This window comes from Portunus trituberculatus, chromosome 50, assembly GCF_017591435.1.
Source record: "Portunus trituberculatus isolate SZX2019 chromosome 50, ASM1759143v1, whole genome shotgun sequence".
NCBI classification, from domain to species: Eukaryota; Metazoa; Arthropoda; class Malacostraca; order Decapoda; family Portunidae; genus Portunus; species Portunus trituberculatus.
In genome coordinates, this window is record NC_059304.1 from 3,394,142 (window position 1) to 3,420,908 (window position 26,767).

At 34.4% G+C, this 26,767-nt stretch overlaps 1 protein-coding gene across 35 annotated transcripts in view; it reads right to left on the reverse strand.

Annotated features, from left to right (window-relative positions):
• The window catches only part of LOC123499829 (calcium/calmodulin-dependent protein kinase type II delta chain-like), a 253,152-nt gene that overhangs the window by 39,855 nt on the left and 186,530 nt on the right, over positions 1–26,767 (reverse strand). For 16 of the 35 annotated variants that reach the window (XM_045248352.1, XM_045248349.1, XM_045248354.1 and 13 more), the window contains one exon: positions 25,293–25,382. In XM_045248352.1, coding sequence (XP_045104287.1) covers positions 25,293–25,382 — 90 coding nt within the window. Of the gene's footprint in view, positions 1–3; positions 70–7,097; positions 7,155–25,292; positions 25,383–26,767 lie in introns of all 35 variants that reach the window. The other 19 variants (XM_045248330.1, XM_045248336.1, XM_045248334.1 and 16 more) reach the window with 3 other exon arrangements.

Genomic DNA, 26,767 nt, shown 5'->3' on the forward strand with positions numbered 1-26,767 from the left:
CACCTGCATGCCAGGAGAGTGAGGAGGACAGGGAGGCAGTCTTGACAGAGTTACGCACATGGTGGTGATCTGTCAAGTCAGGTCAGGTCAGGTCAATGTGACACTCATGTATGTCATGGATGCAAGCACTAATCCCCAGCTCTTGTCTCTACAATGGAGGATTACATTGGCCCATGGCTGTCTTGCCTTGCGTCTCTTGCCTCAGCAGGACATGCTCGGCATAAGGGCAGCTCTTGAGACAACTGTACTTTGCCTCTAATGGGGATTGTCAGAAATGTGCAAATATTTATACATACACTAGACAGTTAGCAAAGATCAATAATACGATGGTCATGGTGAGGAGAGCGCAGAGATGACAACACTACCGGCTGAGGCCTGAGCGCGAGGGGTGGGTGTGAGGCCCCAGCCAGCCCGGGCCACAACTTGTAAGGCAACGATCACACAACCACCAAGTTTACCATTCTGAATATTGAAGCTTTAATGAACATGCACATGTGGGTGATCATTTGATTTTCACCTACTTTAATGGGATATTGATTAGTGCAATTTAAACATAAGCACATTCTATATTATGGTATTATTTTTCTCCTATTTATGGTTTGCCTATTTGGCACATTTTGAATCAACTGGTAGGTCTTTCTCCTTAAAAACACCCTTGAAACCTTGGTTATATAATTACTTCATGAAAATTGAAAAAAAAAAAAAAAAAAATGAAAGATTATATTATTTCATTGAAAATTTATATTCACCAGAGTGCTGCATTATTTTTTTCTGTATGTACTTTTTTTTAACAATCTTCCCCTACACTTTACTTGATTTATAACCTCATGTTCAGGATTTAGATTGAAAATAATCTGTATGTCTAAACTTCATAAAACTGTAAAAATATTAGAATCTTCAATAATATCATAATTCAGTTGGATAAAACTTTAACTAAGATAGTTAAGATTATGTAAGAGAGAGAGAGAGAGAGAGAGAGAGAGAGAGAGAGAGAGAGAGAGAGAGAGAGAGAGAGAGAGAGAGAGAGAGAGAGAGAGAGAGAGCTCAAAAGGGATAATGCATTTATATTTAATTTTCTTCCTTTTATCTTGATATTAAGTCATTTAAGTACCATGAACACAAATGGAAACCAATGCCATTAAGATCTTTCATCATGAGTTATCTAAGTTGTGGCAAGAGGATAGAAAAAATTATATAGTGAGACTGTCTGGAAATTTCCACTGGAACAATATTTAAACAGAAAAGTAATACCATTAAGATTCTATAAATATTCTTAATTATAAAAGTATTTCATAAGGATAAGCTATCAAATATCATATATAGTCAGTATAAAATAATTTAATATGTCAAGAAATGACCAAGAATAGCAAGTCAAATGGGAGCTACACTGCTGTTCTCCAGCCTCACAGGCTGGCCCGCCAAGCCAACAGAAGATACCACTAATTCAAGCTAGTTATGATACCAGAAAGCTGCTGAACTGCAATATTATACTGCTTCAACTGATACAAGGTTCTAAAGCTTTTATAATACTGAATACGTACATCTACTGTAGTCCACTAAACAGCTCAGCACTACCTAATGCACTGTCAGAGTCAAAAACTTTTAGTCATAAGTCATCTTCTGATGGCTTGGCTGGCCCTCCTTCTGCCCCAAAAAAATTCTTCCCTCTGCTTTGCGTCATTTTCAGGTTCATCTCATCCTTTCAGAATGGGGTGAGACTGAGATATGACTGTCACAGCAGAAAGGCTAGTGGGCAGCAGGAAGACTGAAGAGTGTGCAGCTACCACTTCACTTGTTGATAGTGAGAGCCTCCAGGTCCAACTCCTCTGCTTCCTCAGCATCACTCTTAAAGTCCAGATCATCTGAGGCACTCTCAATGTCTCTGAACTTTGGCCCCCACCTGCCTGCTCAACACAATGTGTAGCCATATAAAAAATAGGAAGCAAAGATTTTTCATACAATGCATTAATGTTATTTATCCCCTGTATAGTCTTAGAAGTAGTGTCTAGTGTGTGTGTGTGTGTGTGTGTGTGTGTGTGTGTGTGTGTGTGTGTGTGTGTGTGTGTGTGTGTGTTTGTAATTCACTGTTTGATCTGCTGCAGTCTCTGACGAGACAGCCAGACGTTACCCTACGGAACGAGCTCAGAGCTCATTATTTCCGATCTTGGGATAGGTCTGAGACCAGGCACACACCACACACCGGGACAACAAGGTCACAACTCCTCGATTTACATCCCATACCTACTCACTGCTAGGTGAACAGGGGCTACGTGAAAGGAGACACACCCAAATATCTCCACCCGGCCGGGAATCGAACCCCAGTCATCTGGCTTGTGAGCCAGCGCTCTAACCACTGAGCTACCGAGCCGTGTGTGTGTGTGTGTGTGTGTGTGTGTGTGTGTGTGTGTGTGTGTGTGTGTATATATATATATATATATATATATATATATATATATATATATATATATATATATATATATATATATATATATATATATATATATATATATATATATATATATATATATATATATATATATATATATATATATATATATATATATATATATATATATATATATATATATATATATATATATATATATATATATATATATATATATATATATATATATATATATATATATATATATATATATATATATATATATATATATATATATATATATATATATATATATATATATATATATATATATATATATAATGGAATAAAAACTTGTAGATGCAAGTACTATACATAAATATGTTACCACAATTTCAGCTGAATCATAAATCATGAAAAAAAAAAAAAAAAAAAAAAAAAAAAATTGTCTCACACAAAACTATTTAAAAGCAACATGTAATGCTTCTTAAAAATCACTTGATCTTTCTTAATATTCCCAGTTTGAACTGAATTAGCCATGAAATAATAGTCTTCCAGCCACTGAATCACTAAGTCACAGAGCTTAATCCAATAATGCCATCAAAGTCTTTCCTTTACCAAGTTTGTTCAGGAACTTGCATCTTATTGTTTATAGAAAAATTAAACAATAATAACACCTAACTAATGAAAACATCCTTAAAATCAAAGATACTCAATTCTATTGTTATGAAATCTGAAGTTAGGGTAAAAGGTTTACATATATATGTAATTCTCCTGAAACCTTGCCTCTCATTCTATTCCCCTAACAATATATGAGAGAGAGAGAGAGAGAGAGAGAGAGAGAGAGAGAGAGAGAGAGAGAGAGAGAGAGAGAGAGAGAGAGAGAGAGAGAGAGAGAGAGAGAGAGAGAGAGAGAGAGAGAGAGAGAGAGAGAGAGAGAGAGAGAGAGGTACGGTATAGTGAGCTATGTGACACTAGACTTGAAAGTGAATCAGTGTCATGTATAGTACAGTTCCACTGTCTAGATTCTGGATGCAAAGTTAGTTTGGAGAAAATTTGACTTCTATATGGTTTTAGAGTGAAAATACTATCTCTTTCTCTGACAGAATCCTTGCAGACAAGATTTATATGCAATATTGATGCAGTTGCCTGAGAGAATGCAGCAGCAAATCAGGCAATCAGCATTGTCTCTAACACCATGATCAGCTCAATCAATTGCACATGGTTTTCTGTCTCCTTGCTCTCCCCTCCCAGTGTTCTGCTGTGATGCTACAGCTCCACCACTACAGTAATAAATTACTAATAATGAAAAAATGGAAAAGGAAAACTAGATATGTAGTAAAATATACTAAATATGGCTTTAAAACAATATTTGCAGTTAACCAAAATGGGTAGGAATATTTTTCATTCCTCATTTCTAAGAGCTTTGGTAAGAACTTATACTTTTGTCTATTCCTATTAGCAGCAACACACGAACAAATCCTGTAATTCAGTGTGTGTAAAGATAACATTATGCACGCATGATATATAACATTAGCGTTAAAGTGAAGCTTTTAAAAGTGAAACAGGCACTGCGATACATCTGTGTCATTCCTGCAAGAATGATGCACAAGATGATAGTTTACCAAAGACTGCAAGAATTCAAATGCTGTTTTCTCATTTCTACTTTTCTGTTGCCTACCTTACTGTTGCAGGAGATGCATCAGTTGTGCTTCAATATCTGGTATGTAAAGTTAATATCAAAAGGAGAGCAAAGATATAAAAAAAAAGTTGTGTCAAACAGTATGTGTAACCATACCATATTTTCTTCTATATTTTACTCATAAATTGTATTTAGGATTCCCTCAAAATCAATAACTTCATACTTATGACAATTCACTAAGACTTCTTTGTATCCTGAGTGCTATTTTCAAAATACTTTTGTTCTTACTCTTCAGTGATACAGTGCATATTTTTGCAAATACTTAATTTTCACTTTTCATCCACCATTATAATTGAGTGTACGTACCATAATGCCAGTGCTTTCTAAGACATATTTTTGACAACCAAATATTGCCATCCTTCAATATATAATAATATTCAAATGTATGACACCACCAACAACAACAAATACCAAATTAAAAAGCACTGATCTATTTCATTGGGATCTGCTAAAGTATTGCACTGGCAAGATACCATTGTTACTATCTACCATTTACATGACTATAATGACTCAATAACAATGAGCAATTACTTGCTAGGTAAGTACTATCCAAAAACATGAACTCATGTTATTAGTAAATCTCGTAACAAACACGCATCTCTATAGTGGGTTAGTCACGAAATACCAAACATGCTTCCTTGTTAGTCTAAATGGATAGATATATGAAGAATGCTATCAAACTTGAGAATTTGTCAAGAAAAGAGCCCAAAGGAGACAAGTCCTGGGCAAAAGGACCAAATTTTCACTTTCTAGTTATTAGTTGTGGTGTGTGTTTCAAACACCTCTTTGTCCAAAAGACAGAGTGGGCGTGCAGGTCACTAGGGACACACCCACTTACCACTAGTGGGGTGACTGTTGCTTAGCTGACTGCTGACAGACTTGCGGTCATTTCGCAGTGTGTCAACATTGCTCTCAGTTCTACTGTCTTTGTGCAAGATGGTGTTGTTAGGTGCTGTAGGTTGTACAGGAGCTGGGCTTGTAGATGAAGCTGCAGCTGCTGCTGCTGCAGCCACAGCAGCCATCAAGCCACCAGCACCTCCAGTTGTGGGTGTTGGTTTTCCTCCTCCCCTCCTCCCCCTCCACCTCCTCCCCCACCTCCACCACCCCCTCCTCCAGTGGTGGTGGTGCCAACAGACAACACACTGCCCTTCAGGCTGGTCATGGCACCCACCACTGAGGCTGCTGTGGCTTTGCTTTTCTCCTTCTCCTCCCCCCCTGAGGTAATGATGGGCAATTATGGAAGAAATAGCTTAAGTGAAGATAAACCTTACAATTGTAAATACACAAAATCAATTTCCAAAACAATTTCTATCAAAATGTAATAGATTATTACACGATTTAATAATTTACATTAACTTAGAATTCTCATCAGATATGGCAGATATCACTCCTCTCACTACACTGTTCACCTGTCCCTACCTATCTACCTAATTTGTAAATCAGTAATAGTAACAATTGCATGAGGTAATCAAAATGTTGCTTTAAATGCATCAAAGAAAAATATTGGAGACTGTGCTGCTCACAGAACAAATAGTTTAGGAGCAAGATAGGTACGGTCTACATTATATATATTATAGTCTTTTGCTAATAAATTTTGGTACAGTTTGAATTTCTCTTATTTTGTTCTGACAAATAAGATCCGTATAATTTTGCACTCACTGGTGTTGGTTATATATATATATATATATATATATATATATATATATATATATATATATATATATATATATATATATATATATATAAACCCTTAATGACAGACAGACACAGATGAACAGAGACAGACAGACAGAAAGACCTAGCTCTGTTATAAGTATGAAAAAAGATACTCATTCTGAATATAACAATGAAATGTCTTACAACTCAAAACCGTATGGAAAATGCATATTAAAAGGTGGATATTTTTAATCCATCCAAGTTTATTTTAACTTGCCATTTTGAAGTAACATTTAAGTGAGAGAAATAGTATACGTTTATTGCATGTAAAATGCTAGCCAAATCATCAAAACAATACCTTCATATACTCAATGCATTATTGCAAATATTGTCATACAGTATGATTACATATACAGATGTTATATGGATCTCAAAAAAACATTTCAAAGTCTGAATCGTCATTAAAATCATTGTAGCACAAATGTCACAATTGCAAACCAGTAATGCATTCGTTTCATATTTTAAACAGGGTTCTTTCACAATGAAATAATAGTGAAATAAAATGTGGAATAATGAAGGTATATATATATATATATATATATATATATATATATATATATATATATATATATATATATATATATATATATATATATATATATATATATATAACTTTCATTATGTGACACCTCTGGAACTATAATGAAATTTTACTATGTACTTGTAGTGTATAACATTTGGCTGACTCATCACTGCTGACCTCCAGGAGATTCTCTGAGCCACAAAGGCTTAAGCACTACATCATTCCAAAGGAAGTATTTGGTATTGATTTATCATGAACTATATCCTTCAGAAAGCATATCAGACTTCAATTTACTTTTAAGAAATATTATTTTGAAATTGATCTATAAAACTAATATGCTAATCTCAATGAAATTTAAAAAAATATGAATCTTGAGCAATGCCTGATAATTACAGTAGATATATAAATGTGGGAGTTAATATCACCATGCATATTTAAGTCATGAGATATGTGAAGGCATTACAGTTGATGACAGTGAATGTGCCATATGGTCAGAATTATGAAACTTTAGAAAAGGGAAAAATGTTCGACCAGTTATACATAAGAAAAAAAAAATAAATAAATAAATAAATAAGTAAATAAAATAAAATAAAAAAAAGAGAGAGAGAGAGAGAGAGAGAGAGAGAGAGAGAGAGAGAGAGAGAGAGAGAGAGAGAGAGAGAGAGAGAGAGAGAGAAATGTTAATGGTGTGATAGTGATAGAAATACTCCATCAGTTTGTGAACCACTGTTGTTGAGTCATGAGGAGAGGGTGCAGAGGGAGGCGCCTACCTTCAACATCCCTGGCGATCACTGTGGTACTTCTATCAACTTGAGACTTGGACTTGTCTGATTACGGTGGTGTGGCGCAGCGCCGCACAGGGGGTGAGGCAACGTCCCCAGCAAATTAGGAGGAGAGGGGTGGACAAAAAGAAAAGAAAAAACCACCATTGACAAAGTAGCATATGTACACAAGATTGTAGGGTAGCTACTGCTGTGTCATGGGGAAGGTAACATTACATCAACTGAAATGTCAGTGGTGACATACCTTTAAGAGATGGACTACTGTATTATTTAAACGCTGATGGATGTCTCATCTTCCTGAGAAAATTCACAATTTTAAGAAATAACCACATCAAACACAATACATATTTCCATCTGTGTAATCCATGAGAGTACGAAACATGGGAATCCAATAAGTAAACATCTTTACAATATAATCTGATACTATATGAATATATCTGAAAATCCCGAAGGTTCATCTCTACAGTGGCATAATGTGAACAATAAATACCCTGTAGAGAAGCATGCACTTTAAGACCAATAGGAAAGAGTGTGAAGCAACCTCACACCACACCATGCTGTCATGCGTCACCAGCACCCTGGTCCATCTATACAGTGTCCTGATGCCCCATGTGCTACAAATGTCCTCTAATGAATATTCTAAGATGTAAGATTCTATTATCTACCCCTACTTGGCATGTTAGTTTTCATGTACTTTATCATATGACATAATACTTTACTATATGATGCCCTTTAATGAAATTGTATGTTAACATCATACAATGTTGAACATTTTAGAAATGCACAAATATAATCTTCCTAATCATAAATCAGTAGAAATCAAAAGTCTATTGTTCAAGAATATCAAATACTGAGGAAAGAATTTAATGAGATTGTGTTCTAATTGCAAAAATGTGTAAATCAGCTTTTCCTACCATATTACAAAGAAGTGATATCATATGATGCCATATGTATGTTGTATTATTACAACCTTACAATTCACATAACAAAAGCAAAGACCATTGTGAGTTTTAATCTAAAAAATATATTCCTATTTTAAACTTTAATCAAAAAGATATGCAGCCAAAATACTGATATTTCTTGTATTCTTGAAACAACTGTGTCTCTGAATAATTAAATATGAGTTATGATTGATTTGTCATCCTAAAACAATTTTATTTGTTCACAAATTCATGCACTTTCCTTTGAAATATATTCTCATCAAACTGAAATGTACATGAAAATTTCATTTCCTCCTTTTAGCTATCTGTAATCCATCTGTCTACATTTATAATCCAATTTAACTACATATCAATAAAATGTATTCCATATAATAACATTTTGTGGATGATGCAAGGCTGAGAAGACTACACACATATAAGAAATATCAATCTAAGCATCACTGTACATACAATCTGCAGACACATAATGTCCTTGACTTCCTGGCCCTTTCTATGAGACATTATCATTGGCAAAATGGGATTACCTGATTTTTTCTATGTACAAAACACTCAAGATTATTGTTAAGACAATTATTATTTTCACAAATCAATTTCTCATTGAATATATGTTGTATACAAGAAATCTTTAATTTATTTCATAATATAGTGCTTTTCATATTGGCATCAAAGGAACAAAACACTTTGTTCATTCGAAAACTCACTAAAGACTTAATTTCCTAGAAATTACCAAATACACTCTGACTAGCATAAAATTCATCAGGATCAATGTAAAGCCAGTTTTCTGGCTACAGACTCGTATTTGGTCTAAAATTATGCTTTGTCCATGTCATTCTGATGCACTTCTAGGGCAAATAGTTTGTGTAATAAGTTTGTTTAAGCATTGAGGCTGTATATGAAACAGTCTAAAATCATATCAAATACACATGAGGAACCAAGTTGCAAGCCACCATGTTACATATGAGTGTGTGATCCCATAGTCAGCTTGGTGGGGTCTTGCTTCATATTTGGTGTCACTTGTATGTATGGTCATAGCCAGAGCTGGGCACTTCTGTACCTCGGTCCGCACCTCCACTCCTCCATACCTGCAGACCACCAAACGAGGTGCGGAGGTCCGAAGTGCAAAAAAATGTTCAAAAGTGTGGAAGTAAAAGGTATGGAAAGGCGACATTTTAAGTCTGTACCTCCACACCTGAGACATGTGGGGAAAGACAAAATTTTAAGTCTGTACCTCCACACCTGAGCCAGGTGCAGAAAAGTGAAATTTTGAATCCCTACTTCCGCACCTGAGATTTTCAAGGAAAAACAAAAAATAAATAAATAAAGACGAAAGTCCACACTCTGTAGCATTACTTTTGGCCGTTTTTGGTGGTCTGTGCTACCAGGCATATTTTCCTGCCATTTAAGTGATGTCACTCATTCAGATCTAAGCATGCTCTCTCTCTCTCTCTCTCTCTCTCTCTGATGATGATGATGATGATGATGGTAATAATAATAATAATAATAATAATAATAATAATAACAATAATAATAACAATAATAATAAGTTACAATGACTTCCAGTCGTACATACATTACAATGACTGCAAGCATACATAATCCCTATTTCGTTAATATATATATATGTATACATATATATATACAGTAATACCTGAGATACGATCACCCCAACATACGATTCTTTTGATATACGACAAAAAATTTCATATAATTTACGCATTGAAATACAAAGATATTTTTAAGATACGAATAGCCATCGGCAGGTGGCGCAGCGATCGCTTGGCTACCCGCATCCACCCAAACATTCAGCCCACGTTGTGTATCGTTGTCCATCCTATGTGCATGTATATGTCTGTACTCCTTGGCAGTGTGTATTTTTCTTAAGTTTGGCGAGAAACACACAAAATAGCCTGTATTCACATACTAATTACACTTAGAAATTCAATAAATGAGTGAATACAAATGGTGTTCTGCCCACAAGCAACTCTTCCTCTTTGCAATGCAAAAACCCAGAAGTCTCTAGATGTCATGGTTATCAAAACATCACAGGTTGAATGAGGTAGTATCATTGGTTTATGTCCCCTTGCGTCCGAATGGGTTCAGCGGCCTTGGTTAGAGCGTTAGAAAACTCTCTCTCTCTCCTGTTCTGATACCACTCTCATTCAAAAGTTGTCTCCCCGTAACGTGGCGAGAGACCCGAGGTATAAAAGTAAGGCGCGCGGGAGAGGTGGCGGAATCAGACACAGTGAAATCACTGTCGCTCACACCATCCATCGTTGGTGACACAGTGACCTAGAGCATATGTTTACTCCTGATGAGTGTTGCCACCTCACAAGCAAGGAAAACGGGAAGAAAATAACCAAAATATAGCCGTAAAAAGCCTAAACGTCTATCGACATGCCCCGAGTCTTGCGTGATGAATGTCTATCGATGTGTCCCGAGTTTTGTGGGTTAAGTTGTTAATTTGGGCAATACAGGCAACCCCCGCTTAACGAAGGGGGTTACATTCCTAAAAAACCCTTCATTAAGCGAATTTTTGTTAAGCGAACCAATTATAATAAGTTTAACCCCTGACTTGAGCTTCCATTGAGAGTAAACAAAGCGAGTGCATCATAGTACAGTAAAAGGTTTAATGAAAGTAAAAATTATGAAGTTAAACATTTAAGCAGTTTAATTTAAGACTAAGTCATTATAATGTACACTAATGTATGTATGTATGTATGTAACTTTATAATGCTGATGACCTTAAATTTATGAAGGGATGTAGAGTGGAGCGGGAAATATGCTAGCTGGCAACCTGTGGAATGTAAACGAAGGGAGCATCATTGTACTACATACAAAACTTATGTACCACATTTCCACAAGGCTTTCCGTTTTATCCATTGCAGAGTCATGAGATCAGGTGTTCTTTTAGCTTGCAAGGAAGATATGATCTCACCAGCCTTCTTAATAGAGTCTGCTGACTTGAAAATGGTAGACAGTAGATGGAGTCAAGCCATGGTGAGAAGCAATGCTATTAGTTTTCTTGCCTCTCCTGTGTCTGTGAATAATATCCAGCTTCACTTCGAGAGTAAGAGACTTCCTGGTCTCCTTAGTAACGCTAGGTGACATTGCAGGCGTTTTGGTGGTAAGTTGAGCGAGGGAAGACGAGCTGCTGCTGACGCTGTTATTGTTTTGAACTAGGGGGAGTGAGTGGTGCGCATTTTGTCCATGAGAGGCGCTGGTGTATTCAAAAGCCTGTCGACTTGTGCGATACGACGGGGCTTTCAAACTTGGCAAAAATTACCTGGTTAAAATTTCATTAAAGCGAGTTTGGTGTTCATTAAACGAGCAGATGGTAGTAAAAGGAAACCTTCGTTGTAGCGAAATTTTGTTGTGTGACCCTTCATTAAGTGGGGTTGCCTGTATAGTTCATTTATATCATGCATGCAATAAACATTGTATATATCTTATTATTAAATCTATATTTGGTTGGTATTTAAAGCATGTTAATTTTTAGAGGGGTAAATTCATATCACAAGAACGAATAATTCTATTTTCATTAATTTCTATGGGAAAAATTGATTTGATATACAATTTTTTTGACATACAACAATCGTCACGGAACAAATTTAATTCGTATGTCGAAGTACCACTGTATGTATGTATGTATGTATGTATATATATATATATATATATATATATATATATATATATATATATATATATATATATATATATATATATATATATATATGGAGCTCTGATGTATTTTGTTTTATTTTTTGAGGTGCGGACTAGATTTTTCGGGCGCGCTTTTGGGTATGGTACGGAGGTGCGGAGGTGCAATACCGAACCGAGGGAAAAAAATTTAGCCATGGAAGTACAGGTACAGACATTCTGCGTTTCAAGGTCCGGAAGAGCGGTACTGGACTACCTGATATCCAGTAATGCGCCCACCTCTGGTTATAGCTCATCAAATTTGTGAAAGAAACTTAAAAAATAAAGATCAATCAGGCTAGCCTTTACTGTACTTAAAGGTAACAAAAGATCATATTATACCAGCTTTTTCATTATTGAAACAGAATAGTTATCTGATTTTTTTTCATATCTGGCAAAGAGTGTCAAATACACAAAAAAATATATTATTTGAAAACATTCTTATTCTTCCTTATGTTTAAAATCTGCAAACAAATCATAAGACCTTTGGTGCACATACAAAAAGTTGTCTCATTAAGTCATAAAAGACATGAAGAGTCATTCACCAGTACATAACATGTGAAATATTATACAGAAGCTGATCCTTTGAAGTGCTGACAGAGGATACAGATGGGAAGTTTTTATGCTGAATGAAGAATGTGGTGCAGACAGACAACACAAGGAAGATGGTGCAGCAGCTATAATCATATTTCTAAGCCACTGTCATTCTATTCTATTAAGAGTTTATGAATGTATCAAATTTCACTAGGCATCATATAATAAACTTATACAGTAATATATCATCATTATACATCCATTTCCCTATAAGAAGGGTTATTTGACAACTAACAGAAAATCAAACAAAACCTAACATAACCAGTTTATAAATCCCAACTAGAGAGAGAGAGAGAGAGAGAGAGAGAGAGAGAGAGAGAGAGAGAGAGAGAGAGAGAGAGAGAGAGAGAGAGAGAGAGAGAAAATTTATTTAATAATAATAATCACAATAATATAAATAGGGTTTCGATAACTATGGTGAGCCTATCTAAAAATAACCTGTAAGCAATGGGTGATACAGTACTGTGTGTGAGCTAAGGGACAGACACATAGTGCACATCATATAAAAGAGAGGAGAAACTGATAACATTTATAGAACAGCTCCATAGTTATTTTTTTTTATTCAATACATAACTAATGTTTATCTCATCCCCCTAGTGCTTTAAGCAAATGAAAGACTGGTTGTGTCTCCACTGGGCAATCTGTATCTGAAGACACACAGAAAAAATGGTTCAATGGAAGTACTACAAAAAAGAGAACTAGATGCCGATACTAATGCCACTGTGTATCACTTGTCAACAGCATCAGGCAGAGGGAAATGAGAATGTATTAGCTATAGCCACAGCCATAACGAGTAAAAGAACCACATACTAAAATGTGGCACAGCAATCAAGGAAGTGAGATTTTGCTCTACTATTCCACTTTGAGGCTGAATTGCAGCATCAGTAATAGAGTAATAGTGACTACACCACTTCAGTGTGGAAGAATGATGTGCAATGCTTCTGTTTGTTGTAAAAGTAATAATTTCTTTTCAACTTACTTTCTAAAAGGAAGAAAAAAGAGAAAAAAAGAAATCAAAATAAACCTTTTATGAACATACCCATTGCTTAGAGGGTTAAAGATATGTTCCCTATGAATTTATAATACTAGAACTGATTTTTTATGACTAACTGCCAGAAAATAGTCCATGGTTCACAATGAATGGCATATCAACTACTGCCTCAAATTAAGTCTCCTTTGCCTAGTCATAACAAGCAATGTTAAATGGATTTGTGCTATACAGTACAAACTATTGGCTACATTTGGTACCAGAGATGTCCAGAGAGTTAATCAAAAGAGAAATGATGTAAAGATATATGACACCCTAAGATCCTCTACACAGCACTGCTATATCATTCTGGCAACTCTGAGAAACCTTAGAACTGAGTTTCCCTACAACAGAGCTTGTTAGTCAGTAGCTTTACACTGAACCCAATCCCTACAGTCTCAGGGTAGTAAGTCAGTCAAATACACATAGTTTTTCATTACAAGTAGGGGCATTAAAAAAATCACCCAAAAATAAGGATGATTCCTGACTTTATGTCATTCTTGACAGGGAGTAAAGAAAGTTTGAAAACAGAACTGTAATTTTTTATCTTGATTATTCACCATGCAAATTTCAATAATTTGTTCTTAAGCAGTCTGATGTCTGAAGGATTGATTTCATGTTATAGTAATAAAGGTTCACCAAAATTAATTTCTAAGAGTTAACAATCAAATAAATCTCAAATCTTTCTCATGATTTTAAGAAATTAACTTCAGTAATCAATGTCAAGAGTATATCACCTTATAAATAACATGAAGTGAATAGTAATTTGTGAAAGAGTTGTATTCCTTAAGCCTTATCCTTTGAAACTCCATCATTATAGGATAATTTATATCTTAATTATAAGTAACTTTAGAAACATAATATAATATACCTTACAAAATGTTGTGAAATAGTTCATAAAAAAAAAAAAAAAAAAAAAAAAAAAAAAAAAAAAAAAAAAATCATTGCTTAGAACTTAAAATCCTGAATTAATGAATCAATGAAGTTTTCAAGTAATGTAAATAAACAGTCTGTAATTCATTATCAACCATAGTACTTGATTTTTTATACTAATCTTTGGCCCCTTCCACATGAAGATACTTAGCAGTACCAATCTGTGGCTTGTAAGCAGTCCTGCATTGTTACCCATAAGCATTGATGGCACTGCTAATGTGCATCTGAAGCTCTGCTTAGGAGAAAATTAAACTGAATTTTGCAGCACCAATCACAACATTAATGCACTGCTTAACTAAAAACAGTGGTATGAATGCAACCATATGCTACAATAGAATGTCATGTAACATGATGAGCAATGTAACCCTTCTTCATGAAGAAGGGAATTGGTTTTGTCCATTTGTAACATCACTTTTTCTGCAGTCATGGTTAAGCGAGAAAGCCTCTACTTATCTCCAGCATTTACATATCCACAGTTGAGAAATACTACTGAATAGTTCCATTTGAAAGGGGCCTTACTGCTTGGATATCTCTTATCAGTTAAAGCAGAAATTTCCATTTTTTTTCTTTTATGATTTAAACCCATTTAGTGATCTTTATCCAGTGTCTAGTATAAGATGGTACTCTTGGTCTTGATCAAATAAATCTAAAGTTCTTTAACAAGCAGATTAACTAATTAGATAAAATATGGGAAAAGGGATGGGTCTAATTTGGTGCAGCATGGTGAAACCAGCTCTGTTCTTAGGTCCTGATGTGGAGAGACCTGTATGTACAGTGCAATGGAATTTCATTAATCATAGTCAGTGATGATCAGTACCCTCCCTAATAATGAATAAGTGTATCAGATATATTGGAATACTTGTGATGAATGTATGGATGTGAATTACACAATAATCCTGGAGTTTGGAAAAATGAAAAATACTCATGAGAATCACATTAAAAATGAAATTCCAAATTCCCACATATGTATGAGCATCACAGTAATGCATAAGAAATCTCTGATGTGCATAACATGCAATGTGAGAGTATCTTCATCATGTTGCTTTTGGATGTACCAGCCTGTGAATGGCATGTATTATGAAGATCCTGAGCAAATTGCAGTGTACAAAACTGGTTGCTGTTGTGGTGAGAGAATGCACTGGCACAAGTGAGATAAATGAAAATGGTGACAATTACACAAATTTAGTGAAACAAAGAAAAAAATAGTTTTGATGAGGATTAAGGCAAGACATTTGAGTGTTTTTTTTTTTTCCTGCACACAGTATAAAATTAGCACAACTTGGAGTTAATTCATTGAAACCAGTATGTATTTTAGAATGTTTATCCCTACTCTCATACTACTATTGGCACTGAATCATACCATAACAAGTGCCTTAGTACCTGAAACTGAGTTCAGCATGTACAGCACTGTGTTCCCCAAACATCCCTCTGTCTAGCGAACGATTCAGAGTTCCGGAAGGAATGCGACAATAATGTTGAAATTCCCATTAAGTAAACGGAACTTTAACTCTTCCATCACACAACTTTGAGCTAAGCCTAGAGCTCAGAAGAACAAGATACCAAGTACCTCTTTTGTTAAAGGGACCACATGGTGTAGAGAACTCTTGGCAGCCAATAAGTGGTGGTCATGCAATTCAGATAGTGTTATTGAGCACTTTTAAGGCAATGGGAGTGCGGGAGACACATCCCCCAGGCCAATCATTGTTTGCAATTATGTCACTTGTGAAGACTAGTATTTACACTCAAGTAGAGAGGCAAGTAATGTAATGTTTATACTATTTTACCACACAATTATGATCAATATGAGTTGCATGAATAATAAAGGGGGAAGGGGAGAAATTCTTTGCTAAAGGGAAGTAGCCAATGCAGGCAATGAGGATGACTATGACATTGATGCTAATAACCCCAACACATTCATGGATTATAACATCAACTATGACTCCAAATGACTACTGAATGAACTTTACTAATATGTACTCTTACTTTCAATTTCTCATTATTACTATAGTCAAATTAATCAACATTACATTATTACTGCTATCATCATTGTAATGACCATGACAGAATGTGATTGCAGAGACATTATCCAACATTTAAAAAGAAAAATGCAATGCAATACCACTTTTAATTCCTGAGATATGGATGTTTAAATGTTGCCAAACTTTGGAGGGGATTTTCTCCTTTATTTTAAAGTGGTGTTTGGTACTGTAAGTTTGATTCTATAAGCTCCTCAAATACACAAATAATTAGATTAAATATATCAAAATAATAAATTCATCACTACAAACATACAGTAGTGAAGTGTATATACATTACAAGGAAATGTATAAATTGACAACTATATAAAATGATGGTCTCTTCACTATTACAGTGCTGGCACATGTGTCAGAGTATTAGCCAATGACACACAACATCTTTCAGAGGTAATGACAAAAATCTTGGGTATCTGACAGATTGAAAAGTATTGACATAATTTCTGAGTCTCGTGAAGAAATATTAACCTTGATTCTTTTACTTTTCTCATGTTCTTTTATAGCTAAAGTATCTAATTGAGACAAAACATGAGGTCTTGTCCTGGTTACTTCATCTTTAAGTGGATCTTAATATGATATGAAGATATATAATAGAATGGTAGTTTTATAATGTGTACAGGCAGAAACATACAGTCTAAATTTTACATGTACATTATTATTACTTACTAAGTCACCATGTTAGAGAAAATTTCAACATGAAAACACAGAAAAAAAAACCCTCAGACAAAAGCAGTTTGTACTGCTACACACACATAAAAAAAAAAAAAAAAATAAATAAATAAATAAATAAAAAATACATAAATAAAATAAATAAATAAATAAAAAAAAAAAAAAAAAAAAATAATAAAAATATATATATATATATATATATATATATATATATATATATATATATATATATATATATATATATATATATATATATATATACATATATATCCTCTTAAAAAATGAAAAGAAAAAAAAATTCCTTCCAGTTGAAAGAAATATTCTAAGTTATGGAGTCACAAACTCTGTGTGATAAATCTACTTCTGAATTAGATAGCATCGTGGTTTCAAATATAGTGCATGTCACTAAAGAGATGAAACTAATTAAAAACATTCCCACAACTTTGAAGATTCAAATAAAATGCAACAAAATAAAATAAGATATAATTTGTTATTTGTCGAAATCTTAAGCATTCTAAAGTTTTCTGAAATATCTGAATTCATATTAAAAATAATGGAAGCAATGGTTGCCTTCTGCCAATGAAATTAAAATTCTTGCAGAGCATAGTGACTCAATGACTTACAGCAGCAGCACCATAGATGACCATGATGCTAGTTCATCAAGAATCAAATAACCTGCCATCAAGACAGCTCTAAAATATCTTTATAAAAAAAAAAAAAAAAAAAAAAAAACATATTAATAAAAATATTAACAAAACATGTTCATTAGCACAGTGGTTCCCAACATAGTCCTTGCCAAGTACCACTTGGAAGTCCCATACAGTCCCCATATACCACCTGGTCCTGGGAAATTTTAATTCCAGCAAATATCTAGATGATCTTGTGTAAAGCAATAATAATTTTTCCTGAGAAATTAATTGATCTAATTTAATTAAAAATTGTATATGATCCCAAAAGTGCTCATGTACCACGTAGAAGGCCTTCGCATACCACTAGTGGTACGTGCACCACAGGTAGGGAACCACTGCATTAGAACATCAAGTCTGTGGTTGATGGACCAAAAACTGAGAAGAGAGAGTGTACAGAAAGTGACAGGAAAGCAATATGTCTAATCCACACTATAAATCATGTAAGTATCTGCAGTATGAGAAATTTATGAAAAAAATTAATGGATAAAAAATAGGCTATCTTTTTTCTAGCCTTGCTACAAAACTCACTAATAAACTTTCCAAAATTTAAATACACTTTATAATGTATATTAAAATAGCCAAACCAGCATTCATGTTTTTCATATGTAAGTTTATCTCTATCTTACCTGTTTAAAGGTGAAGTGTGAGAAAAAGTGAGTTACCTCCTCCCTACCAGCTTTATGCCTGTCTCCAAAACTGCACCTCCTTACCACCACCCATACTCCCACCAACTGGTGCATCTACAGCACTTGCCAAATGTTCTGGCTGGCCAGGACTTTTGGCAATGAAGGACATATTTTGAGGGTGAATGAATCTCACCAAAATTACTGGCTCCCACCTTAGCATTCCCTTGACGTCATGTACCATTTCAGTGCACACTTGACTGTCAGGGAGAGAGATAATTCATGTTTTCTTCTCTGTGTTGCACTCTTATTCCACCTTGATGATGAAGTAATAAAATCACAAGAAACCTAAAGAATCTGAGTTATATACTAGAACTACTAAGTTATATTCTCAATGATAAAAATTACAGGTTATCCATGACACTCAACCAGGATCTTTAATGAGGACTGTTGCTTCACTCTCAAGCATGACGAAAACTTTGAACTGCATGATTATTATCCATATTACTTGGATCTTCCTTGGGTATAATGCTTGACATGAAAATTTAGTTGGCATTGCAAACCATCAATGCCTATGCTATGGTGGCAAGTGGAACAACACACAAAGCCTGATTTCCTTGAATGATGTTACCAGCATTGTATCTGCACTCCCAAGCACAATAGCAGAATGGGTATCATATCATCATATAGGTTTTGTTATTCCTTCATTAATATTTATCTACCCAAAAGTCTAGTGACGATATAATGGTCCTGATAGTCTTGCCCAGCTGAATAATCTCTCATAAGATTTCATAATACATTTATGATAATAAAGCAGAGGTAGCAGTTGGTAGGAGTGTAGAAGACGTAGTGGGGGTGACAAAGTTGAAGAGAAGTAGCAAAAAGATATCTCTCTCTCTCTCTCTCTCTCTCTCTCTCTCTCTCAAATACCTTCAAGTAATCATCTTGAACCATTCAGCACTCATGAAGATGAATTTGTTTCAATACTTGTAAGGTGGCATATGTACCCACCTAACAGTGTTCAGTGACAAATGATGTATAATTTTTACCAATCCTAACTGTTTGATACATTTAAAAAACATGATACTAAGCCTTTATATAAATTAAAGTCATATTCACAAATTAAATCATATACACATTTATCTTTTTATGTTTTTAGGAGAGGTGAGCTTTAAGGTCAAACACAAGAACAATTCTCTGAGGTATCCTATGATAGTATCCTACCCACATACAAATCCAAAGCATCACCAGGTTTATTACAACTTGCATGAAGCTCATAAATACTTGCGTCAAAGCAAAAAGTACTGCAATGAATAGCAAACTATGTAAAACCTAAAATACTAACCAGCTATCACATGGTATCACTCATATATAAGAAATGAGCTATTTGGTTACCCCATTAAACTAAGATGCAGTCTAACACAGCCAATGAAAACACAGCATTCTTGCATTATTTGGCTGGGAATGCAAGACTATAATAGGTGTTACAATGAAGATCAGTTATGTGAAACACAATATCATGAAGGACCTCTCACCACCATTAAAGTAGTTCAAATTTATATGTGACCAATTTCTAGTATGAATCACACATGATAGAAAGTCCAAACACTTCTTTTTATTCATTTCTGAATTTCAGCTAGATTTAAAGAACTCAGCAAAACATGTCACACCATCATCTAAAATCTTGTATCTGAATACAATTCAGGTTTACTCCATGTTTTTTCTCCTCTGTACACAATGCTAAGAAAAATATTTATAAAATAGTATGCTTCTTTTTCTCCAACTCATGGTATAGTGCCAAAATTTGAATCATATCTCAGCGAAAGTGTCAATGAGACAGTGGTTGTGATGGAGCTCATCAGATGCTGGTGTCAGAGGATTCAAGTACAGAGATTATGGTTCTTTTAGGGACCTTAAATTAAAAAAAGATTAAAGCATTAAAATGCAGCTATTTGAAACTTTTCAAGTTAATAAATACAAAGAAAAGATATGATACTGATGAACTGATTCAACATTGCTGTTAGTAAGATAAAAGTCCACCTTTAGCAGAAGAAACTGACTACAAATTCAACTACTGCAACACAATCTTTAGCCAACCACCAGCTAATAAACTCCTCATGGTTAAGAATTGTGGGAGGAATGAGAATGTCAATGTTTCATGTTTGGTCTGAGGTCTTCAACTTATACATTTAGCAAGAAAGTTATGAACAATTCTGACAGTTTTCTTCCTTTTTTGCTAAGTACTTAACCCAATAATTGCCATAGTTAATATTTTTCTTTTAGATATTTCACAGAATCTACAAGGAAATGAAATATTATTGTCTTAAATTACTGAAAATATGCAGATAAGATCATGCAGAAAGAATACAGTAAACCCCACACTTGGCGAATCTCAGCTTGGCAAAATTCACTTTAGGCGGTAGGGTGGTCACGGACTGAGTGCACGCTTGGTGATTTGAATTCAAACTTGGCGGTCCCCTGGTGGCCGCACAGCGGCTCCCCTGTGACATCAGACCTCTCTCTAAACCTATCAGAATGCAGTTTGAGAGTCCTCTTCAGCCATTTTGTTTGTGTTACCCTCTGTTCTACTAGTGCGGGAACAAATTCTGGCGATTTACCGCCAACATGGCCTCTACCAGCACAACAGGTGGTACCGGTGGGGGTAAGGACAATGGTGGTGGTGGCAAGGACGAAAGTGGGCGAGGGAAACGGGTGGAAAAACGGGAGTATAGACGAGGAAAGCATCACAAATGCTTATTTATTGGTCTGTTTTGTACATGTGTTCTAATATGTGAAGGCAAAAGATTTTATTTCAGCTCGAAAGATGGTATTTTAGGGGTCAAAAGAAGGACTTTGGCAATGACCAAAGACTGATTCAGTAATTTTTTAGGCAATTTATATGGTATAAAGAACTCGTGTTTGGCGAAATTCGCATTTGGCGGTAATTTTGCCAGACCAAGTGCGAGGGCTTACTGTAGGAAAAAATGACAATTAATGAAGAAAATAAATGGATCTCATGTTAGTGATGTGTACAGAAGAGAGCCAACATGTTTTGATAAAAGACAATTTAGGATATTATGTTGGAGACATATGTATGCAAGTATGCAGATATGCACACACACACACACACACACAGATTATTTCAATGACATCACTTTTTAAGTCTTCAATTTTCAAAAGAAAAATACTCTTTCACACCTCAGTGTTCTTTAGTATTTTTGTTTGGGTCCTTATTATGTACACTGCATCCAGTCAGATCCACTGAACATTACAAATAGTAATCCAAACCTACTGGAACAATGCAGAAATGTACATATTTAACAGTGACAAAATGTTCTAATTAACACAATTCTTAATGCTGATATTTTTCTTCTATATGCATAGCAACCTAAAATTGCACACTGATCTGGCTTTTAAGAATATACATTAACATAGAGGAGCAAATGAATTCTACCAAAATATTAAGCAAATAGAACAGAGCAATAGTGTGACACCATATCCACCATAAAACACTAGTTATGCATCCATCAAATCATACAGGACACATGATACATAGAAGCAGGTATTCTACATCAATGGAAGTCATTCAGGACATATTTTATTTCTGTAACACAGAAGGATATTAACCTCACATAAGCATCACACAAACAAACAAACAAGGAGAGAGCCAATATTCAAACAAATCTCAAAATTCTTCTCAGAACAAAAATCCTCCCCTCCTGTAACATTTCCACCAGTTTATACATACTAAATATGAAGTTCCTAATATGGGAGTTCATAATGTAAGTCACATAAAACTTTGTTGTTTTTTCAGCTCCTACAGTCTTTCTTTCTTGTTTCTGACCACAGTCAAAACTGTAATTAATATTACAAATATTTTCATCTACAATGTTCTTTATTTATACCAAGCTAAAAAGGGAGTGTATGTGTGCAAATTGCTATGGTGAGTAGTGCCTACATGTGTGAGTCTTCCCTCTTTAATGACACAATAAATGCCGGATAATGTTTGTTTTCAAAATTCGTCGGGCATTGTAAGCATGTGTTAGTTTATTTCAAGCAGAGCATTAGTAATTATTAGTTATGTATATTGCTCAAGGATCAAAATCATATATAACATCACATTAGCATTACCTAAGATTTTTTTTTTCCCACAGGCAAGAGCTCATCAGGTAGCACCCCTATCAGCATCATACAAGTGGAGTAAGTGATAAAACTTCACAAATTACTTACTTAAAGTTCTTAAAGACACAGTCTTTTAACACAGTGTTAAAGACACAGCCTTTGGCTAACACTATATAAGCTGTGATTAATTCATTTTGTAACTCGAGCATCTCAGCTACATTGACTGTTAAAAAATCATTCTAATCCTTATTAGAAAACCATCACATAAACTAAAAAATTACAATACAAAAATATTTCATAAAGCATATAATTCCTTGCCATTATTCATCAATTACTTTTGTTCAGCAATAATTTATGCTTCAAGAAGTGCTACTGAGTCACTGTCTACCTCTGTATTGCCACCATCAACTACTATTTTCATTGTTAATTTTAGTTACATTAATGATTAATAAATGTGTTCCTTGAGCAGCTATCTACAAGGTCAAGTTATGCTGGAATCTATAAAATACAAAATAGGAAATCCAAATACTTTGCAATAGCTTTACATAATTAATCACACAAAACATATAAAGCAACAAAACAACAGCTGAAACAATGGACTACATTACATCATCAATTATTTATTGAAAATTAAAATCTGAAAATCTACCTACTACAAAACATTTTTCATTACTAAAATTTTGTCAAGTGAGGAGTTTTGATACTCATGAGAAAAGTCAGAACATTTGGAGTGCTATGGAATAAAATAGGATTGGTTTTCTGTCACCTTTACTTGTCTATCAGTGTATACTGATGGCTGCTGTTCAGAATTCTCGAAATGACCAGAATGTCCATCTGATCTTATCCATACTTTTAATCTTTTAAATTTCTTGTTCTTTTCACTCTTTCCCTCATTTTCTACAGAATACTAAACAATTAAAAATGTTCACTTTTGTCATTTCATGATCTTTCTTATAGTAATTCCCTATTATATATTTATTTTCAGTTCTTTAAGTCCAAAAGATTTTGCTTTAGTTACACTTTCTTCCCAAAATTCTTTCTACATGAGCACATCTCTCAATCATTACCTAACAAACAATGCAGTGGCGTAATGGATAAGGTGCTGAGCGTGGGATTGGGCAGACGTCCACACATAAGTTCGATTCCCACCACATACTGCTTTGAAGCTATGCCATTTGTTGAGTGGTTTAAAGTTACCTACCTGATACTCAGGTTCTATTGGTTACACCAAAAATGTGCTTGGGTGGTGATATGGGTCCTAATATGGGTATCACTATAAATAAAATTGTCTGCGCCACTAATGGGTGGAAGCTGAACAGCTCTTCCTACATATCCTCTTCAAGTATGCCTACAGGCCCTAAAGGCCATAACATAACATAAAAAAAAAGAGAGAGAGAGAGAGAGAGAGAGAGAGAGAGAGAGAGAGAGAGAGAGAGAGAGAGAGAGAGAGAGAGAGAGAGAGAGAGAGAGAGAGAGAGAGAGAGAGAGAGAGAGAGTGTGAAAGAGGAAGAGTGGAAGATGACGTACAAATAAAAGAAATGCATGGATAAGATTAAACAAGGAACCTCCTACAATGGCTATCCCAATGAATGAATCCCAGGAAACAGGCATCAGAACAGGCAGCCCAATAGACATGAGAATTGACAACTTGAGACTAGTGGTGAAAAATAGCACTGCAAACCATAAAATTTAGTTCTTGTTCTCAAAAGTCCTCAGGTGTGACAAGCTTCAGCTCATTTGGTTATAATATAAAGTATCTATAATCACACTTAATATATCTAAAAGCAAAAACAGAAACAAAGAACTTCATAAATCATTCATACTTAATGACTGATGTTTACCAGCTAACCACAACTTGAGAGTACTGCAATGATACAAGTGTGTGTGTGTGTGTGTGTGTGTGTGTGTGTGTGTGTGTGTGTGTGTGTGTGTGTGTGTGTGTGTGTTATCATATAAACACTGGAAGAGTTTTTCAGTATGGCATCTTTCTAGGTGTGAAAAAATATTGTTTTCCATGTATGCATCACATCATGACTACAGCACATTCTGGATAAGTTAATTAAAAATACACTGTATATGTATAATCATGTTGGAAAATTTACAATGACAAAAAATTCCTGTATCATATGAACCTCTGATCTCTGACTAGGGCAGAGAAAATAGTGTTGTCAGACCACAAATAACATACATATATTTATCTACTTGTAATTTATAGAGCCTGAGCTAGATACATGTGTATTTACCTACCTAGTGTGTGTGTGTGTGTGTGTGTGTGTGTGTGTGTGTGTGTGTGTGTGTGTGTACTCATGTATGTGTGTGTGTGTGGTGAGTTGGTAGATGTTTGTGGTGGGCTGGTGGATGTGAGCATAATACCTCTAGTTGCAGTAAATGGTCAACACAGTAATATATGCTGCAGAGATTTCAAAGTAATTATAGGTTTCAGGTGTACTTTGTCTTTATTGAAAGTCCAGCTGTGCATCTCGTCACACAGATGTTCAGCATGAACTTCCTTGGTTGTGAGACTTAGAAACAATTAAGTACTGTGTTAATAAACAGTAGTTTTGAAAGGTAGCAGCATATTATTCCAAACATTAAGAATGAAGGGTAAAGTGAAAAAAAAAGATAGATGAAAAGCTATTAAAGGTTATATTTATTAACATAATTTGGAGAAAATTGTACATGGATATTTCTAAAAATCATACAAATTTTCAAAACTTCCTCAATTAAAAAGCAAACAAACAAACATAATTGTGTCTAGGATCATAATATTCATCCAGATTTATTGATACTTCTTAATAGCTTTTCATCTTATTTCAAATTCTACTCTACAATACTGTAATACTTCTTGTCTCTTACCCTTTACATCCTCCTCTTCTATGGTGGTGCTGGAGTCAGTGCTTTCCTTAACCTGTGACCCATCTCCCTTTTTGGTGATGATGGAACGGCCTGAGGGCAGAGGAACAAAGTGGTAACTCCATAGGGGATGACTGGCCAGCTAAGCCACTTGCAAGTCAGCTTTGCTGCCCCAGTTTCTTCATTATCGCTGTGTTTTTCAACTGGAATAGCTTTACCTAAATTCAGAATTCTATACGTAATTTGATACTGAAAAATTTGGTCTACTTACCAAGCCAAATGAAAGCAAATAAAATGACTACATCTCATTTTTACATAAACTGGTCCCTTACTGATTTCTAGATATAGAGTCCATGCTACATCTTGTGTATTTGTGACTCATTCATACAGAAAAAAAATCTACTAAAAATGGATATTACTATAATTTGGACAGAGATTCCACATTTTACACTGCACAAAATGAAGGCAGAGTAAATATCTCTCTTTGTTAGATAAAAAAAACTACCATCAGGGCTTTCAAACGTTGTCTCATCCAGAAATGCCCATACTGTAAGAATAAAGATGAGAATGTATAATGGCTACCATATATATATATATATATATATATATATATATATATATATATATATATATATATATATATATATATATATATATATATATCAACCCACATAATGATAAGACCAAACAACATCTGAGCACAAGAAAGTAGCATAAAACAGCTTGACATGTAATTATATCACAACTCATGATTTCTATCACTGTATAGAAAAGGGCAAATACATTGACTTGCTGTTTACAAAATGTTCTTATATATATATATATATATATATATATATATATATATATATATATATATATATATATATATATATATATATATATATATATATATATATATATATATAATATAAAATTCCTCCATATTGTTAATTCATATCTTATGTGCTGAATAAAAAATACAGAGATCAAACTTGGGAAAAAAAAATCTTAATTTTATTTATGGAGAATGTTATGACACTAATAAGGTTAAAGCTAGAAAAGCATTCAAGGAATCATAAACTGTATAAATTTAGCCTTCCATTTAGCAAAAGCAGCAGCTTCAAGGGAACATAACAAAGACTTCTCATTCACTGCCTTATTTACCCATTATAGGGAAAGCATTTTTATGGCAATGTTTCCTCTATTTTTACTGAGGATCAGATTGATATCTCTTGAAACTGCTACTATTCGTTTTAACAAAATGCAAAGCCATGCTACACAAAACAGATGATCATGCACAATGAAGGATTAAATAATGAACTCCAAATATCTATTAAGTGAATGATGATGGCCATGGAATGTTTAGGTAGGGATAATGAATCTTTTAATGGCTCAATTTTTGTGTGAGGAAAGACTTGTATTGCCTGCTCAAAATACAGCTCCTAAAGAAATTCTTTATCATCTCTGACAACAATGGTTCAACACTAACACTGCTG